The following is a 17,011-nucleotide window of genomic DNA, read 5'->3' as shown; positions in this document are numbered from 1 at the left end:
ACCAGAACCAATTCTATTGGATGAGCTAACTTGCCCTTTAATTAATCTCCAGGCATTACTCTTGTTGGCCTGCACACCATCAAACTTAGCCCGGTTTCGAAAATGCCAAATGCACCATAACAAAGCCACAAAAGCGGTGAGCCATAGCTCACGTAGTTGAGGACTGCGACTATGATCCAAGCCCCGTTGTAGCCTCTCCATAAGGGAACCCTGAACCATGCCGAGCTCAAACACATGCACTAAGCGTTGCCATAATGATGATGCAAAAGAGCAAGAGAGGAAAATATGCTCCAGAGACTCCACTTGAATGTGACAGAGATAACACCGAGGTGCTAGAGAGACCCCTCTCTTTTGAAGGAAGTCATCCGATAATATACGACCACTTAACACCTTCCAAACTAGTAAAGACATACGAGGAGGAATAAACTTTGTCCAAATTAATTTTCCCCAATTAGCAACAGCATATCGGGGCCTTAGAAAATCATAAGCTTCACGTGCGGAAAGCGTACCTGAATGAGAAGGCATCCAGATGCATTGGTCCACTGCTTGATCATTAATTGAGAGTGGAACATGTTGATGAATGAAATTACACAAACCTGGGAGGTGTAATTGAAGTAAAGATGGGAAGGTCCACTCTCCATTAGAAATATAGTCTGCAACTAAAGTGCCAAGTTGATTCATTGCACCACCATGCAAACCAAACAATTCATTTAATGGGCGGCCCACAAAGTTATCCCTCCAGAAAAAGATTTCTTCCCCATTTCCAATTAACCATCTGCCATTTTCCTTAATGAGTGGCCAAAAACGTTTCACCCCAGGCCAGATAGAAGATAGAGCATACGATTTCCTCAATACTCCCGCACGAAAAAAGCGAGCTCGAAGTAAAGAGCAACCATCTGACGCCGAAAAATGTCAGAGATGTATAGGAAGACAGATACCCATGGTTTCATCATTTCATGGAGGCGGAAGATGAAACTTTGGAGGGCAATGTCATAGGGAAACAGAGCCCGGCAAAGAATAATTGGTTTTCTGACGGATGTGTATCCATCAATCTATAGAAAACAGAATTAACAAAGGACTAGCGTCCACGAATTGAGATCCGAAATAGTCTTATCAAATTAGAGTTCCAGTTAATGCAACATTCACAACATTAATGACACGTTTACTTATTTAGAATGAAAAATAATCATGAATCAGAAACAACTAGAATAAAAGAAGAAATGAATCGGTATTGATTCCGGAGGAGTTGATTCCTAAACATATCTCTCCCATTCGTAATCAAATTCCTGAGTATTCAGGAATCGATTCCTTATAAATAGATGAGACCAACATTCATTCCAATTCCATCATGTGTTAGTAAATGCAAAATTTCTTTACCCCGTAATCATTCCCTCTCATTCCAAGTTAGTAAACGTGCCCTAAATAACTTGTTTTCACAGGGTTCGAGCTTATAAGAATGATCAATTGTATTAGAAAGGTGTACTAAAAATGGGTGTGTTTATGGTGGCTTTTGCGAGACCATTTTGGGTGTGTAAATGAGGAACCGGATGCTTGACATCGATCCCAATGGACATGCAATAATCATCAAAAAAATGTTTATGTAAACTCTCCAGCATTGTCAAGACTTATTTACTTAATAGAATGATCCGGGTGGTGAGCCCGTAACTAAATAATTTGTGCTAAGAGTTTAGCATATCAGCATTACAGGTGGACAATACTGTGATATTTGGTCAGCGTGTCAACGCGTCAACCAACACCATAAAATATCTACATGGTCCACAAGATGGTTGAATAGGTCCACAAATATCCCCTTGGATTCTATGTCAAAATTGGATAAGTTCTTTAGTATCATTTGCGTAGGACGGTCTCGGTCCTAATTTTCCTAAGAAACAGGCTTTGCAGAACGAGCGATGGGCTTTAAAAACAACCAATGAGGATTTTGGTTGGATTAGGATGCCATTATTGGAGTTAGAAGCATAATGGGAGGTAATTGTGCATTTGGTGGCGTCAAAAATGAAGCTGGGCCATGGATGGTGATAGTACCAGCGTTGAGTTGACAAAGTGATAAGTTGTGTTGTTTCGTGAGTTTAGATGCATATGTCTCTACTCATTGAGTCACACTGGAGTTCAATCATCTCATTTTGAAAGTCGTTAATTCGAAGGCCGAATGATTTTCTTTACTATTTATGTGCTTCTAATGCCATATTTCTTACTAGTTTGCTTGATTTCTATAAAACCATGGATCCTAGTCATCGAACATGTTCACCTGGTAGATAACTGACTAAGTTATGCTGAACCACCTTTGGATATAAATCCAACATTTGAAAACAAAAAATCACAACTTAAAAAAAATTCTTATTGGATTTACATACAAAGGTGATTGAACATAGTTTCTTTGGTCAATTACTGACCAGGTTAACACCATTGTCTTGATTATCATCAATTTTATGTTAAAATGGGAATTAGACCCAAGACAACTCTAAATAAAAAACTTCAATCCTTTCAATCTATTCAAGTAGATACGATAAATTTTAGTTTACTACCTGATGTTTGACCTCGACATCATGTTAGTCCTTACTCTTTCAATTTCATCAGCAACACCCCCGTACTCTCATTTCCATTACTCATGCCCAAAATTTTCTCAGACATCCAAATTAGACGTTAAGTGCTGAGCTGGCACTGACAAATTGGTGCAGTGGGCCCACATGAAAGGGCAAATTGGACAATTCACATATTTTGCCTCCCCCGAAAACTCATAATGCAGCTAAAATCACATTCTTGCAATCCAAAAATACATTCTTTCAATTCAAACACATTGAATTACATTCACATAACCTACTAATACCAATACAATGAAACAACAACAAGTCATAAGGGTCCCTAAGAGATCGAGACCTCTGAAGGATAACCAAGTCCCTCATAAGTGTCCTATCGGCCAATATGGGGTTGTGCTTGTGCATACGGTTCTTCAAGTGAATGCAATTTGTCAAATGAATGTGGTTGCATAGATGATCACTAATGTCACCATTTGCATCCTTGAGAATCCTATCTCGTATAGGCGGAACAGCCGTGACCATGATCAGACCGTCCACTACAATTTGCAATCAATTAAGCACCTTCCATCAAGAAGATAACACTCAACTTCAAATCAATTGACACCATTTCCAATTATAATAGCACACTAGTAGTTTTGCAAAGTCCCTCAAAAAGCATAATTTCTCACTCAATAAGGCTGGTTACTTTGGCCCTCTAGAATGCATAGAAGGACGAAAGTGAAAGGGGTCTTGTAGAAATCGGGGAAATGAGTAGTGGAATCTGGGTCTGGTTGGGCGTTTGAGGATCGTGGTGAAGGTAATGGTAAAAAAAATCTAGAAACTGATTTGGGTGGAAGGTTTTATGTTTTTTGTTCGACTTGTTGTTGTTACCTTCTCTGTGAAGAGTTAAAGAGTGGGAGTGAGGATCTTTACTATGGCTTCTGCTCTAAATAGATCATTGCTCGATTCAGATTTCAGAGAGAGTTTAGGTGAGTTTGGGTTTAGAAAAAGAATTAGGTTAATCGAAGTTGTCAGGGGGGAGGCGTCTGATGGGAACATCATTAGGTTCATAATAGGAATTTTGTCCTTCATGTGGGCCCACTCAATCAGTTAGTTGCTGTCAGGTCATCACTTGACGTCTAATTTGGACGTTTCGACAAATTTTGGACATGGTTGATTAAAATTGAGAGCACATGGGTGTTGATGATGAAATTGAAAGGGAATGGACTAAGATGATGTTGAGTGCAAAGTACATGTGGTAAACTGAAATTTGTCCTAAATTATATCAAAAGAATTTAATTGTTGAGCTGTATGAGATTTAACTCTACGGTACATCAATTTATCAATATATCAAGTAGACTGATTCAGAAGGTGGTAAACTAGTATGAGACTACTATCTTTATATTAAACTAGTCTAACTATCAACTAACTCTGTATCAAACTAAATCTACTCAGATCTACTTGATGTAATATAAATATTTCCTTCCAATAGTCGAGCACGTCGGCACTTTACGAAAGGATGTCGTTTGCCATTTGTATATGGTACTTATCACCACTAGGGTCAAAACTTTTTTGCACCGGACAGAATGACACCCAACTTTAAAAGTAATCAAAGAGGTACCTAAACTTATAAAAATTGATCAACTTCATACCTCCGTCTATTTTCCGTCACATCTCCATTAAAACTAAGGGTATATATAATCTTTCATTCAATTTTAAGTTGGAAATGACAACATTGCATCTAGAACCCAAGCTTCTTTTTTTTTCTTCTTCTTCTTCTTTTTTTGAAGGGGCTTTTTTCTTGTTTATGTAGAAGCAATTGGATCAATGGCTATTGAGCAATGAAATTGCATAAGAATACAATGGTCCCGTTACCGACCTCTTCCTTCGCCACAACCGCTGATGGGCTTCCTCCGCCGCGCCGCAGATGGCACCACTAAATTGTAATTCGAATTCGAAAACTTTGTAGAACTGGAATCCGAAACTACATACAGAGATGCACAAATGCAAAATCAAACTCAGAAATTGAAGTGATTTGTGGTTAGAGGGGCCATCAATCATCTATAACCCAATTTTCTTCTTCTATATAATTAAAATCTTCCGTTCAGTTTCAATTCCACCATCTTAGAAACAATTAAGGTCGGGATGTTTCTCACTTTCTAAAGAAACAAAGGAAAAGGGAGAGAGAGATGTAGACGATAGAAGAATATAATCAACAAAGTAAAATAAAAAATAACTAAAAAATAATTTTTTTGTGAAAATACTACTATAACCTCACAAAACACCTCATATGCACCGTGCATGATCAATTTTAATAGAGAAGTGACGGAAAATAAAATGACATGTCAAGTTGATTTATTTTTAAAAGTTTATGTATCATTTTGATTACTTTTAAAAATTAGGTATCATTCTGTCAGGTATAAAAAAAAGTTTAGAAGGTGATGAAAACTAGGGCTGCGCTGAAAATACCAAAAAACCGAAGAACTGAGTGAACGAACCGAACCGAACCGAACCCGATTTGGCCGGTTCGGTTCGGTTTCGTCTCTTATTTCTACTTTTTAGTTTCGATTCGGTTCTGATATATCAAGGTGAGAGCGGATCCTCTCCTGAGCTCTGTTTTTACCTGAGCTTCCTGAACTTTCATTTCGATTAGGACACATGTCTATACTGAAATCCTATGGCCTACAACAAACTTGGCTTTTCTTTATACCCTCTCTCTCTCTCTCTCTCTCTCTCCCCTGTACTTGTCTTCTCTCACACTGCAATTCTCTCTCGTTCTCAGTTTTTCTTCTCCTCTATTCTCTCTCTGTGTCCCAGTTTTGCTTCTCTTCATTTCTTTTGCACCAATTTAGATAACCACAAATTGGGTAACTACAAATTGGATAATTATATCAAATTAATGAAACATTCTTCCTTTCTTTTGCTTACTGGATGGAACAAGGATCTATACTTCTATGGATCTAAGTGATCAAGAACACTAGAACAGAGCCACGCGAGCAGTAGAAGCTCTCAGTTCAAAATCCGGAGCTCCGATTCGCAACCCACCCGAGGACCACCGAGGCCAATGAGAGAGAACAACACCACAATCCACACTTCCACTACCCGAGCTCGAGCGTCAACGTTGTCGCCGGAAAGCTTTACTTGGCAGCGGTTAAACGAGAGGGCATCAACTATGGTGTTCAAAATGCTCAGAAATTGCATTTATTTATGGAAGCTTAAAGAACCTGTCCATGACTATCAATTGTATCATGTCCAGTCTTGGATTTAAACGAAATGCAGCAGTATAGGAAGGAGAGAGAAAGAGGTAAAGAGAATCTCATCTAATTGTGCAAGCTTCCCAAGACAGTATAAGACTATAAGAGATAAAGATGAAACAAAAAGAGAGCATACTCGATCAAAGAAATATACTTTATCTCATCTAAAAGGCCAGTTCTTCAAATCCATAAAACCCAAGGTTTTAAGTTTCTCCGAAACTGCCGAAATTTCCGTAAATTTGAAGTACCGAAACGAAATTCACCTGCTATATCATTTCCGTAAGAAGTTTCCCGAAATTTACCGAAATTTTCGGTACATTTCCGCGAAATTCTAAATTTCCGAAATATCTACACACAGAAAATATATTTAAAAATTCAAACCGAAATTTTGTCCGAAATTTCTCTGAAATTTCTGTTAAATTCGTATTTCACAGTTTTCGACTTTTCGTTGACAAAATATGAAATTTTAATTTTTTTTTTTTTTTTTTCAATCCTCCTTCATAACACAGAAGCTCTCTTTCTATCATCCACCATATAATTAATTAATTATTAATTAACAAGGTATGTTGAAGGCTTTACTGTTCTTTTTACTAGTATTTTCTTAGTGCGTGGGAGGATGGAGGAAATATCTTGGTTTCTATGGCTTTTTGACCACCATGACCATAATGATGTCTTTTAACTTTTTCGTAGGCTTGGAGTTCAGTTTTCTCACAACAAAGTTTGAATGAGGCCATAGTACCTCTTTGCTTTTATCTGCTACCAAAGCACTCATGCTCCAAGTCTCCAACCACATCATGATTCTATTTGCAATCATAGCTGGATACACCCAAAAACCCATCAAGTCATGTTTGTTCACACTTCACACAGTACTTCACAATAATTCTAAATCTACCTATATGGCTATATCTATCACTCTCTCGTCTCTCCTATAACTTCTGATCACTAAATTCACAGAGCAAGCCATAAACAAAGTAGAGAAAGCAAAGACTGTGAAGAATTGGAAGAGATGCAAGCTGGAGCGGAGAAAAAGAGTTGAAGACTCAATACAATAACAAGCTTGGTTGATTTTAAGCTCTACAAGGTATGTTGAAATTTATATATATTGTTGGTTGCATGATTTATATATACGAAAAGGTAATTATATTTTAAATTGTTCCTTTGTTATGAGATTTATTATTTATGAAAATGTCTAGTAATCATGTTTTTGTAATTTATGAAACTATTTAGTATCACTCAGTACTTCAGTAGATAAAATATTGTAGTCAGCACTCAGTAGATAATTTAATGGATGTAGGAAGTTAGAAACAATCAAAGATCTTAATCTTATTTAGTGCCTACCTATATTCCATACATAAATTGTCAAGATGTGTTCTTCAATTAGTTTCAATAGGTAACTACAATATGAATACAAATTAACATAATAATTTTAAACGTAATGAGAACACTTTAGTATAAATAATTTATTCATAAATTTTAGTTTGTTTTTTGTAGTTGTCTAGTTTTTTACATAATGGCAAGTTCTGACCCTGTGGGGAGCAAAAAAGACCCAACTTGGAATTATGCTTTTCCATATCAAGGCCAAACTAAAGGTACAGTATGCAAGTTTTGTAATACGGTCATAAAGAGTGGTGGTATCACTCGATTTAAGTTCCACTTGACTGGATTAGATCCTGCCAAGAATACACGAGTTTGTGATAAGGTGCCACCAGAAGTTCAAAAATTAGTAAAAGAATGGATGAGGAGAAAATGTACTGCAAAATATCAAAAGGATTCAATAATCCGTGATACTCGAGAAGAATTTCGATCAGGGTTATCACAACAATTGAACTCTGAAGATGAAGATGAAGGTTTTGTAGGTCAGCATGATGTAGATCCCCGTGATTATAAAGCTGCTATGAGAGCATCAAGACAATCAGAATGGGAAAGGGAGCAAGGTATAAGTAGAGGTGTTTCAGGGCCTGGCGGGACAAGTCGAAGCCAACCAAAATTTGATAGATCAAAAAGTGTACGACAAGAGCATGGAGACCAACCTCAAGCTTCATTCCCACAGTCACTCTATAAATCCAATGCTGCAAAACAAAAGAGCATCATTGACTCCATGTCAATGGGAAGCCTCAAGGAGAAGCTTGGTCGATTATGTGGGAAGTTTTTCATATATACCAATGTCCCTGCGTACAAAGCGGAATCTCATGAGTACAAAAACATGATAATTGGAGCACAAGAGTGTCCAAATGTTCCTCCGCCAAGTTCGTTTCAGATAATGAACAAATATTTGCCCATGGAACATAAGGAAATAACTGAATATATAAATAGCCAAAGAAAAATGTGGAAAACATATGGCTGCACCATAATGGCTGATGGGTGGTCCGGTCCAACAAGAATGCAAGTTATCAACTTCATGGTTTACTGTAAGGGTAAGACTGTGTTTTTGAAGTCTGTCAATGCATCAAGTGATATAAGGGAGCACAAATACCTTGCCAAGCTATTTAAAGATGTCATTGATGAAGTGGGGAAGGAGAATGTGGTTCAAATATGTACCGATAATGACTCAGCATTTGTGAAGGCTGGTAAAACATTATCAGAACGTTATAACTTCTATTGGACTCCATGTGCTGCACACTGCATCGACTTAATGTTTGAAGATATTGGTAAAAAGAAAAAGGTAAGTGATGTGATTACTATTGCTAGACTCGTGACTGTATATGTAAGACCTCGGAAATTTGTTATTAATTCCTAAATGTTTCCTGGGATTAATAAAGTGTTCATTCGTACGATTTCGTGGTTCGAGGGTGGAGTGGAATTATTTTCGGACGAATAATTATTCGAAGTTCACGTTTTAGGGGGTTCACAAAGGTTGACTTTTTATACGTTTAGATTCTGTGAGAACTTCCTTCATGAAAGTTGTAGAGCGCGTCGATACGAGTTCGTGGACATGCGGAACGCGGAAATCGGAGTTCTTATGAAGAAGTTATGGTCGTCGGAAAAACTTTCCATTTTGGTATATATGGGATTTTTCCGAAAAATATCAGAAAATCTGAAGTTTCCATTTTGGGAAACTTTTTCTCTCTCTTCGGTCCCGACCCCGTTTCGCCCTCTTCCCTTCGCCGGCCGATTTCTTCACCGTCCGGCCACCAATCGGCGCGATTCCAAAGGGAATCCTGCTCTCCTCAGTCCCCTCTACACGTCTGTACGTGGTGGTTATTCGTCATGGGAAGCACCGTACACGGCGGTACAAGGCCGAGAAGTGGAGCTGCCGACGTTGAAATCGCCTCCGTGGGTTCTTCCTCCTCCGGCCACTATAGCTCGAGTTCTTTGAGGTATTTTCTTGCCCAGAGGACGTAGATGCTTCCCTCCAAGCGGCTTGCAACGATTCAAAGTGTGGAGGTCGAATTTTGAAGATTGGGATTCTAGGGTTCATCGGTTTTCAAAACTTGCGAGGTAAATTCCGGCCAAATGGCTTTGATTCAGACTTTGTGCTAGTTATGAATGTTTCAATTGGAGTTGAGATGAAGAACTTTGATGTTGGAAGCTTTGTCAAATTTTGACTTTGGTTTGGTGGCGGTGCCGCCACTGTGGTGGTGGTTTCCGGCGGCTTCCGGCCACCTCTGGGGCAGTTTCTGCTCCTCAGTGCGATCTACTCGTCGATACGAGCATTTCGATATATAGTTTGTAATTTTTGGAAATCGTATGAGCATGTTATGAATTTTCCAAGTTTTAGGGTTTTCGGTTCGATCGGTTTTCGATCCGTGAGGATTCGGCCGTCCAATTGACTTGTAGTTTTGTTATATTGATCGTATAAGTATTCCGGAGGCCTCTGGTGGTCTCGGATGAAGTTTCGCCTCGATTGGCATTATTTTTGGGGATTTTAGTTCAACGGGGGTTTGAACTTTAATCGTTTTCGATCCGTATACTAAGTTGTGATGCATTTACTTAGGTAATTGATGGAGTGTGTTCTGTACTTTATCTCGGCTGTAAGAGAAGACGCAGCGGGATTTAGAGGTGAGTAAATCTCACGGTGTTTCGGTTGATAAAGTAGTTAATTTGTAAAACTATAGTTGGTATTAGTAGCATTCCTGAGCGGGTGACTACGTATATATATATATATATATATATATATATATATTTACGTGGAATATATATATATATTGGTGCAGTTAGGTAATGTGGTGGAATTAACATGGTTTTGTGAGTTCGATGTTGCTATTGTTGTGATTTAATTTTCTAAGGGAAATGAATGAAGTTTGGTTGATTTGGAATGGAAACAATTTTGTTTCGATGTTTCGTATTCGAGAGTTTTACTTGTTTAATTGTGCTGATGGTTTAAGGGGTGAAAACAATATTTCGGAATTGATTTCTATATTGTTTTGAAATGGGAGTTGAGCTTTGAAAACAATATTTGTTGCAGTCAATTATATTGTTTTGGAAAGTGTTGAGGTGGTGTAACATTTTGAGTCTTGCGTGACTTTTTATATGTTTTGGTCTTTGTACCGAGGGTCACAGTAGTGACCGAGGGTGGTTATCGGAATCATGCCCTTGGCCGGGGTATGGTTACGACTCAGTTAGAGCTCTAGTCTGTCCGCCATTGTATGTCATGATGGGTAACAAGCAGGTTACTTGCAACTCATGAGTACGTGTTTTTAAAAGAGAATTTGGGATGTATTCTTCTTTTAAATTGTCCAAGGAGGGACTTGAATTTCATATTTAAAATGGGGAGTTGAATTTAATATGATTTTGTCACTTTAGTGATGTATGTTACCCTTAAGAGGTAAGGATGTCGAGTTTTGAAAACGAGTCATTGTGGGATTCGTTTATTTGGAGTTGAAGGGTGATTTCTTGGTTTTGTCAGAAGTTGTTTGATTTCTTTATTTATTTTCCTTTTTCATTCCATTATTGATTTTTAAGTAATCTCCTGAACTAAATTTTATGCAGGGATTACTATGATTTTATTGGTTGTTTTAATGTAATTCCCTGAACTAAATTGTATGCAGGGATTACTATGATTTTTATTATTTGTGTTAATGTGATCTCCTGAACTAAATTTATATGCAGGGATTACTATGAATTCTTTTGTTTGTTTTCATGTGATCTCCTGAACTAAGTTTTTATGCAGGGATTACTGATTTTGCTTAATTCTTATTGTGGGTACAGTTGTGGGTTGTGATCTGTAGTGATTGATAAATGAGTTGGGATGGCATGATTTTGGCAACCGCGTTATGTTGAGGGAAATGAGTATGATTTCCAGGTTGTGCCGTTGAGGCAAAGGAATAGTGATCTAATAGTTTGTGGGGACGTAAAATGTTAAAATATTGGGAGTTATTTGTATAGTTGGAGATTTTGGGAAGTGAGATAAAATGAATTGTGAGACAGAGCATGTGGGTTTTAGTTGGGTTGAAATTATTGAGCATGATATTGATTTATTTGAACTTGATGCTTTTGTTGTGATAATTGCATATTGATTTTGTTAGACTAAGATGGTGAAAGCATGTATTTTGTGGAATTAAATATTGTTGCTTTAATTATCTCACGAGTTGAGAAATTATAAGCATGAGTGACGTGAGTCACTTTATTTGAGTTTACTCATACGGGCTGAAAAGCTTATCGGGTTTGTTGTTTACATTCCCGGTGCACTATTCTATGGTGTAGGGGTTTTTGTGCAGGTTAGAATATCGGGTGATCGTTATCGAAGCTGAGGTGGACTTTCCGTCACGTGGGTGTAGAAGGGCGCTCATACTTGTAGTCTTCCGCTGTGTAGTGAGTTGGTGAGAGTGGTTACAGATTGAATTGATATTCAGTTTAATTTGTAAACTATCTGTAATGTAATATGTGACTCTAAAGAACGAGTCGGTATTGACATTGTGAGTTCAGTTTGTTTGTTGCTTAGTTTATTTGAAATTTTTTTTCTATGTTTGTTCTCGCGTTTCGGATTTGAATTTTCTTTATTCAAAATTCGGGGCGTGACAGTATATATCTACAATCACGGATGGGTGCTTGCTCTTATGAGAAAAATATGTAATGGTGATTTGATTCGACCGGGACCAACTCGGTTTGCCACTAATTACATTTCTCTGCAAAGCCTTTTCCAAAAGAAGGCTGGACTTAAACAATTGTTTACTTGTGATGACTGGGTTACTAGCAAATATAGTCGAAGCAAGGAGGGAAGACGTATAGAGGAACTCGTTCTTGAAAACATGTTTTGGGACAATGTGCAAGCAGTGATTTCTATTTACGAGCCATTATACGGTGTTCTTCGAATAGTTGACACAGAGGTTAACCCGACAATGCCAATGCTGTATGAGAAGCCTCAAGGAGAAGCTTGGTCGATTACGGGGTTTTGGTATTACGTCCCCCCCGTTGTATTTTTCTAATTATTAGTGAAAAAGGCGTGATGGCCAAGCCTCCCACTGGGTTCCAGCCATAAAAAAAAAAGTAAATCACATTTACATTATCAATATACAGAACATTTATAATTACATATAGAATTATAGATAGTGTTTAGCAACTTACTATAGTTTTAGTTAATTACTCGTCGTCTCGTCCATATTAAATATCACAATTCTATTATTTATGTATAATTTTAGAGAGTTTACATTGTAAATAGAGGGGGTAAAGCTATGGTATGTTAACATTTCTCATACATCAACTATTTTTACCACTTTAAGGACTCATGTTACCACTTTGAGGACTAATATTACTATTTTGAGGACTCATATGGTAAACTAAGAAAATTTACCACTTTAAGGACTCATGTTACCACTTTGAGGACTAATATTACTATTTTGAGGACTCATGTGGTAACTAAGAAAATTTACCACTTTAAGGACTCATGTTACCACTTTGAGGACTAATATTACTATTTTGAGGATTCAAATTACCACTTTTAAGGCAATTGTATGCATGTCATACGTTAACATTTTGTAGAATTTTCCTATTATAGGTTAGTTTAGTCTATGTAAAAGTTTCATTCAAAAATATCATTTTATACATGCAATTCATGTGATTTCTTTATTTTTAACCGAAATTTCCACCGAAATCGAAACTTTCTCCGAAATTTCCTTAAATTTGAAGTACCGAAATCGAAACCGAAACCGAAATTTGAAACCTTGATAAAACCCAATTCAACCCTCTTGAATTGATGCAATTCTTCACTAGATCTCAAACAGACAGACACGAACTCAGAAAATGATTCTAATTCTTGAAGATCAGAGATCAAAGAGCTAGACCCAGAAAGAGAGATTGATCCTATTCATTGACTGAAGCAATCAAGCAGATCGACAATTTCAATCCCTCTCTCGAAGTAGAAGAAGAATGGGAGACGGAAAAAAGAGAAGGATAAACTAACATGGTACACCATTGGATCATTAAACCCACGTGTCATTATCTGGAGAAAAGCTCAGGTAAAAAATGAGCTCACTCCCTCGGTTTCACCCGAACCGAGAGGCTGCAATGTATAATTCTTAGGTGGGGGTTTCCCCACCACGTGTCTTTACGGCCCACCAATCAGAAGAGAGGAAATTTTTCATCTTTTCCAAAATTGCCCCTGCTCCCTGAATTGAAATACCAAAAACACCCCCCTGCTGGAGGGTGATTGGCCCGCCCCACCACGTGTCCGTGCGGGTGCCCTACGCAAGATTCTCTCACTTGCCTATACACCTTTTCTCTAATAAAAGACAAACCCTACCCTACAACCTCCCATTGCCACCCCCACACTTTCTCTTTCTTTGTTCTCCTTTTCTTTTTAATTATAATTTATACTATCTTTTTACTCCCATTTGTCTCTGTCTCTGTCCCTGTCCCTGTCCCTGTCCCTATCGCTTTCTTTGTTCTCTTTTTCTTTTTAATTATACTTTATAGTTTATACTCATGGCTCTTCCCACTTAGCCGCAACCATTCTTCTTCGTCTCTTCTCTTCCTCCTCCTCCTCCTTCACTTCTTCATCGTAGCAGTTATTCCAGTCTTACAGAGGTTGTGCTCTTCCTCCTTCTTCTTCACGTTTTCATCATAGCAGTAGCAGACTAGCAGCTATTCCAGTCTCAGTCAGAGAGGTTGTACCAAGCTACCAAAGGCATAGTGTCATCACTTTGAACCCATCTTTTCTTCTTCCTCTTCTTCTTCGTTACTGGTATCGAGATTTCTCCATGAATTTGTGTTCTAGACGTGTGTTTTAAAGCCAGCATATCATATTTCTCCATTGAACGAAATATAACAAGATTTTCAGATCGGGATTCAAGCATAAATAGAACCGCGAAGCAGACCCGATTCCTGTCGGTTCGGGTTTTGCTCGGTTTCAGAGTTTAGAAATCATCAAACCGACCCGAATTTTGTTCAGACGGTTCGGTCTCATTTTTTTTTCTTTCCAAACAAAAACTCTCCCTCCCTCTGAAACAGTGAAACGTAGGGTTGTGAAGTGGGGAATTGTAAATGGCGGAGCACATACCTGAAGATGTGTTGAAAAAAATCTTCCAGAGGTTGCCTATCAAATCCTTAATCCGCTTCAGCTCCCTTTCGAAGCGCTGGCGCTTCATCATACTCCGCGACCGTCAGTTCGCCACATCCCAGTACCAAATCGCTTCCGGCAACAACAAAAGTGTCTGTCTCCACATCGGCTTTAAGTCTGACTCCTTCCAATCGCTGAACTTGCAAACAACGACGTCGGCTTTGAGAAATCTTCGCTACCCATTCAGGCAACCTCACGTTTACTTACTCTCATCATGCCGTGGTTTGGTGTTTGCAAGTTTCAAAGCGTGGGGATTACAAGCTTATATGTGGAACCCATCAACTGGGTTCTTCAAAAAACTTCCTCATCCAGATGCTGACGTCATGTCCTCAAACATAACTGGTTTTGGGTATATCTCGGCCACCGACGACTACAAGATTCTCATGGGTTCTTCAAAAAAATTCTGTATCTCGGCCAGGTACGGGGAGGTACAGAAGGCCAAGATCTGGATCTTCTCGTCGAAATCCAACTCTTGGAAGAGGATTCAAGACTGTCAATCGCCCGTCTGTCCAAAGACAACCGAGGGGAGTCTTTTAAACGAGGCATTTCATTGGCTGGAGACGTCTTGTGTCGTTGCTTTTGATTTAGCAGATGACAAGTTCCGGAAAGTGCCGCTGCCTGTTGACTTTGCTGCTGACTATTTCAGACGTCTAGGGGACTTTGGAGGTTGTCTGTGTGTGTTTGGTCTGGCTGATACTACTGCTGGCTCTTTGGATTTGTGGGTCATGAGGGAATATGATGTGGGTAACTCATGGACTAAGCTGTTTAACATAAAGTATACCAATCAGCCTGAGCGGATATATTATGTCAACCCAATCTTTGTTATGGAAACTAGTACATTCCTGGTGATAAATTCCGACTCTCTAACGGGGGTGAAGTTGGTAAGGAGTTATCATAACGAAGACAAGATCGAAGACATTCATTATAATGAGGATATATTCTCAATGATTGGATATGAAGAGAGCCTACTTTGGCTTGAGTAAATGATTACTCTCTGCATCCAAATTCAGGTTAGTTGCTCCTCATTTTCACTCTGCTTACACTTCTACCTATACTTACTTCGTTCAGTGGATTTGTTTCAGTTCGCATTGCTACTCATGATAATATATGTTGAATGTACTATTTACTTTTGTAAGTTTGAGTAAAATGTTACAAGTCCTTCAACATTTCATTGTATTAGAAAGATGTACTAAGAAATGGCTTTTCTAAATGCTTGATGTTATACCACAACATAGATAATAAGTAATTCAACTTTGCCTATATAATTTGATGTACATTTCATGACTGCATCCGGAGAGAGTCTTGTTTTCCTGTATAATTGATCTAGTTTAAAGCATCTCTTTTGATAATTATCATGTTTAAGCCCTCTCTTAGGGATGTTATCAAGATGACATGGGCATGTGTATTATGTCACTTCAGTTCTGGTGTTGAATATGTGTCCGTCAACACTCAAAAAACCCAATGCCAACTGTGTCCATGGTCTCCGAAATTCTTAAAATTAGGAAATGAGCATAATACTGTGCATCTTCATTTTGCTGTTTTTCACTCTAGATGTGTGCGTGAATGGATCTTATATCGTAATGTGAAAAGGTGTTGTTTCATAATACGTGTGAGCACTTTAATTCACTTATATAATAAGGCAAAAAGATGTTTTCTTTGTAAGTCCTCTTACGGTCCTACTATTTGCCTTCTGATGTTTGAATAGTTGTTTTAAGTTAACTGTTGTTTGAAAAAAATTATGTTTTAAAAAAAAAAAAAAAAAGTTCTATATCACTTCAGCTGCTCCTCGAATAGAAGGCAGCTTATGAGTTCATTTTCAGATTTTCTTGGTTTGACAGGTCAGTGAATCTGTTCTGAAATGTCTTTTTTCCTTTTCTTCTTTTTATTTTTATTTTTTTTTATGTAGGGATTTTAGGGTGTACACATACAAGAGCAAGTGCGAGGACCAGATGAAGTGGATCCAGTTCTGAGGATCCTGGAGGACCTTGCTCCAAGTCACCAGTTCCCCTGAGCTATTGTTTATTAGAGGCTATATATGCATCTGTGTTAATTTGTTGTTAATGTATGAAAGTGATATGCTAAGATAATGTTTCAGTTGTGTTGTTCTGAATTCTGAGGGTATATAAAATCATCGTGTTATTAAATTAAATGATATCAAGTTTGTTGGTTTTGAATACGAAATCGGTTTTCGATTAAGCTAGGATGTGCTGTAAGCATTTGGACTAATTAGGACTCATTTCACCTTTCGCTCTTTGTTATTGGTTTTAGGAAGCGGGAGGGAAACCACAATACTCTCAGAATCAGTGGTTTTTAGCAAGCTGGAATGACTATCTGTGGTGAATTGAATGTCAAAGAGATGTATAGGAAGACAAATACACTTGGTTTCACCATTTCATAGAGGTGGAAGATGAAATTTTGGAGGGCAATGTCATAGGGAAACAGAGCCCGGCAAAGAATGATTTTCTGACAGATGCTTATCCATCAATCTAGAAAAAGGATTAACAAAGGACTAGCATCTACGAATTGAGATCCGAAATAGTGTTGTCAAATTCGAGTTCCAATTGATGCAGCATCCACAACATTAGCCGACTTGTCTTCACAGGGTCTAGGCTGATAAGAATGATCAATAATGCGCCTACCCAACGCCCTGAACCTAGCTCGAAACTGTTAGGAAGAGCTCAAGGGTTTTATGCATCTGCATCTCAACCAGACATTAGTCTGTTCATGGT

The 17,011-nt window shown here is 38.1% G+C and overlaps 2 protein-coding genes across 2 annotated transcripts; both read left to right on the top strand.

Annotated features, from left to right (window-relative positions):
• The first annotated feature begins 6,406 nt into the window (after window positions 1-6,406).
• LOC133731650 (uncharacterized) lies at window positions 6,407-11,425 on the top strand. The gene is made up of 2 exons (XM_062159040.1): window positions 6,407-6,869; window positions 7,280-11,425. The coding sequence occupies exon 2, from the start codon at window positions 7,299-7,301 to the stop codon at window positions 8,523-8,525; it is 1,227 nt and encodes a 408-aa protein (XP_062015024.1). The 5' UTR covers window positions 6,407-6,869; window positions 7,280-7,298; the 3' UTR covers window positions 8,526-11,425.
• A 2,208-nt stretch (window positions 11,426-13,633) lies between these two features.
• Window positions 13,634-16,456, top strand: LOC133731651 (F-box protein CPR1-like). Its single transcript, XM_062159041.1, has 2 exons — window positions 13,634-15,292; window positions 16,189-16,456. Exon 1 carries the CDS (start codon window positions 14,207-14,209, stop codon window positions 15,263-15,265), a length of 1,059 nt encoding a protein of 352 aa, XP_062015025.1. The 5' UTR covers window positions 13,634-14,206; the 3' UTR covers window positions 15,266-15,292; window positions 16,189-16,456.
• Window positions 16,457-17,011: the final 555 nt, after the last annotated feature.

This window comes from Rosa rugosa, chromosome 2, assembly GCF_958449725.1.
Source record: "Rosa rugosa chromosome 2, drRosRugo1.1, whole genome shotgun sequence".
Lineage (NCBI taxonomy): Eukaryota > Viridiplantae > Streptophyta > Magnoliopsida > Rosales > Rosaceae > Rosa > Rosa rugosa.
The sequence above is the reverse complement of the archived record's forward strand: the minus strand, read 5'-3'. Positions and strand labels throughout refer to the sequence as shown.

Bases quoted from the DNA above. Each gene is read 5' to 3' on its own strand.
- LOC133731650 (XM_062159040.1), top strand. From the start codon at position 7,299: ATGGCAAGTTCTGACCCTGTGGGGAGCAAAAAAGACCCAACTTGGAAT.
- LOC133731651 (XM_062159041.1), top strand. From the start codon at position 14,207: ATGGCGGAGCACATACCTGAAGATGTGTTGAAAAAAATCTTCCAGAGG.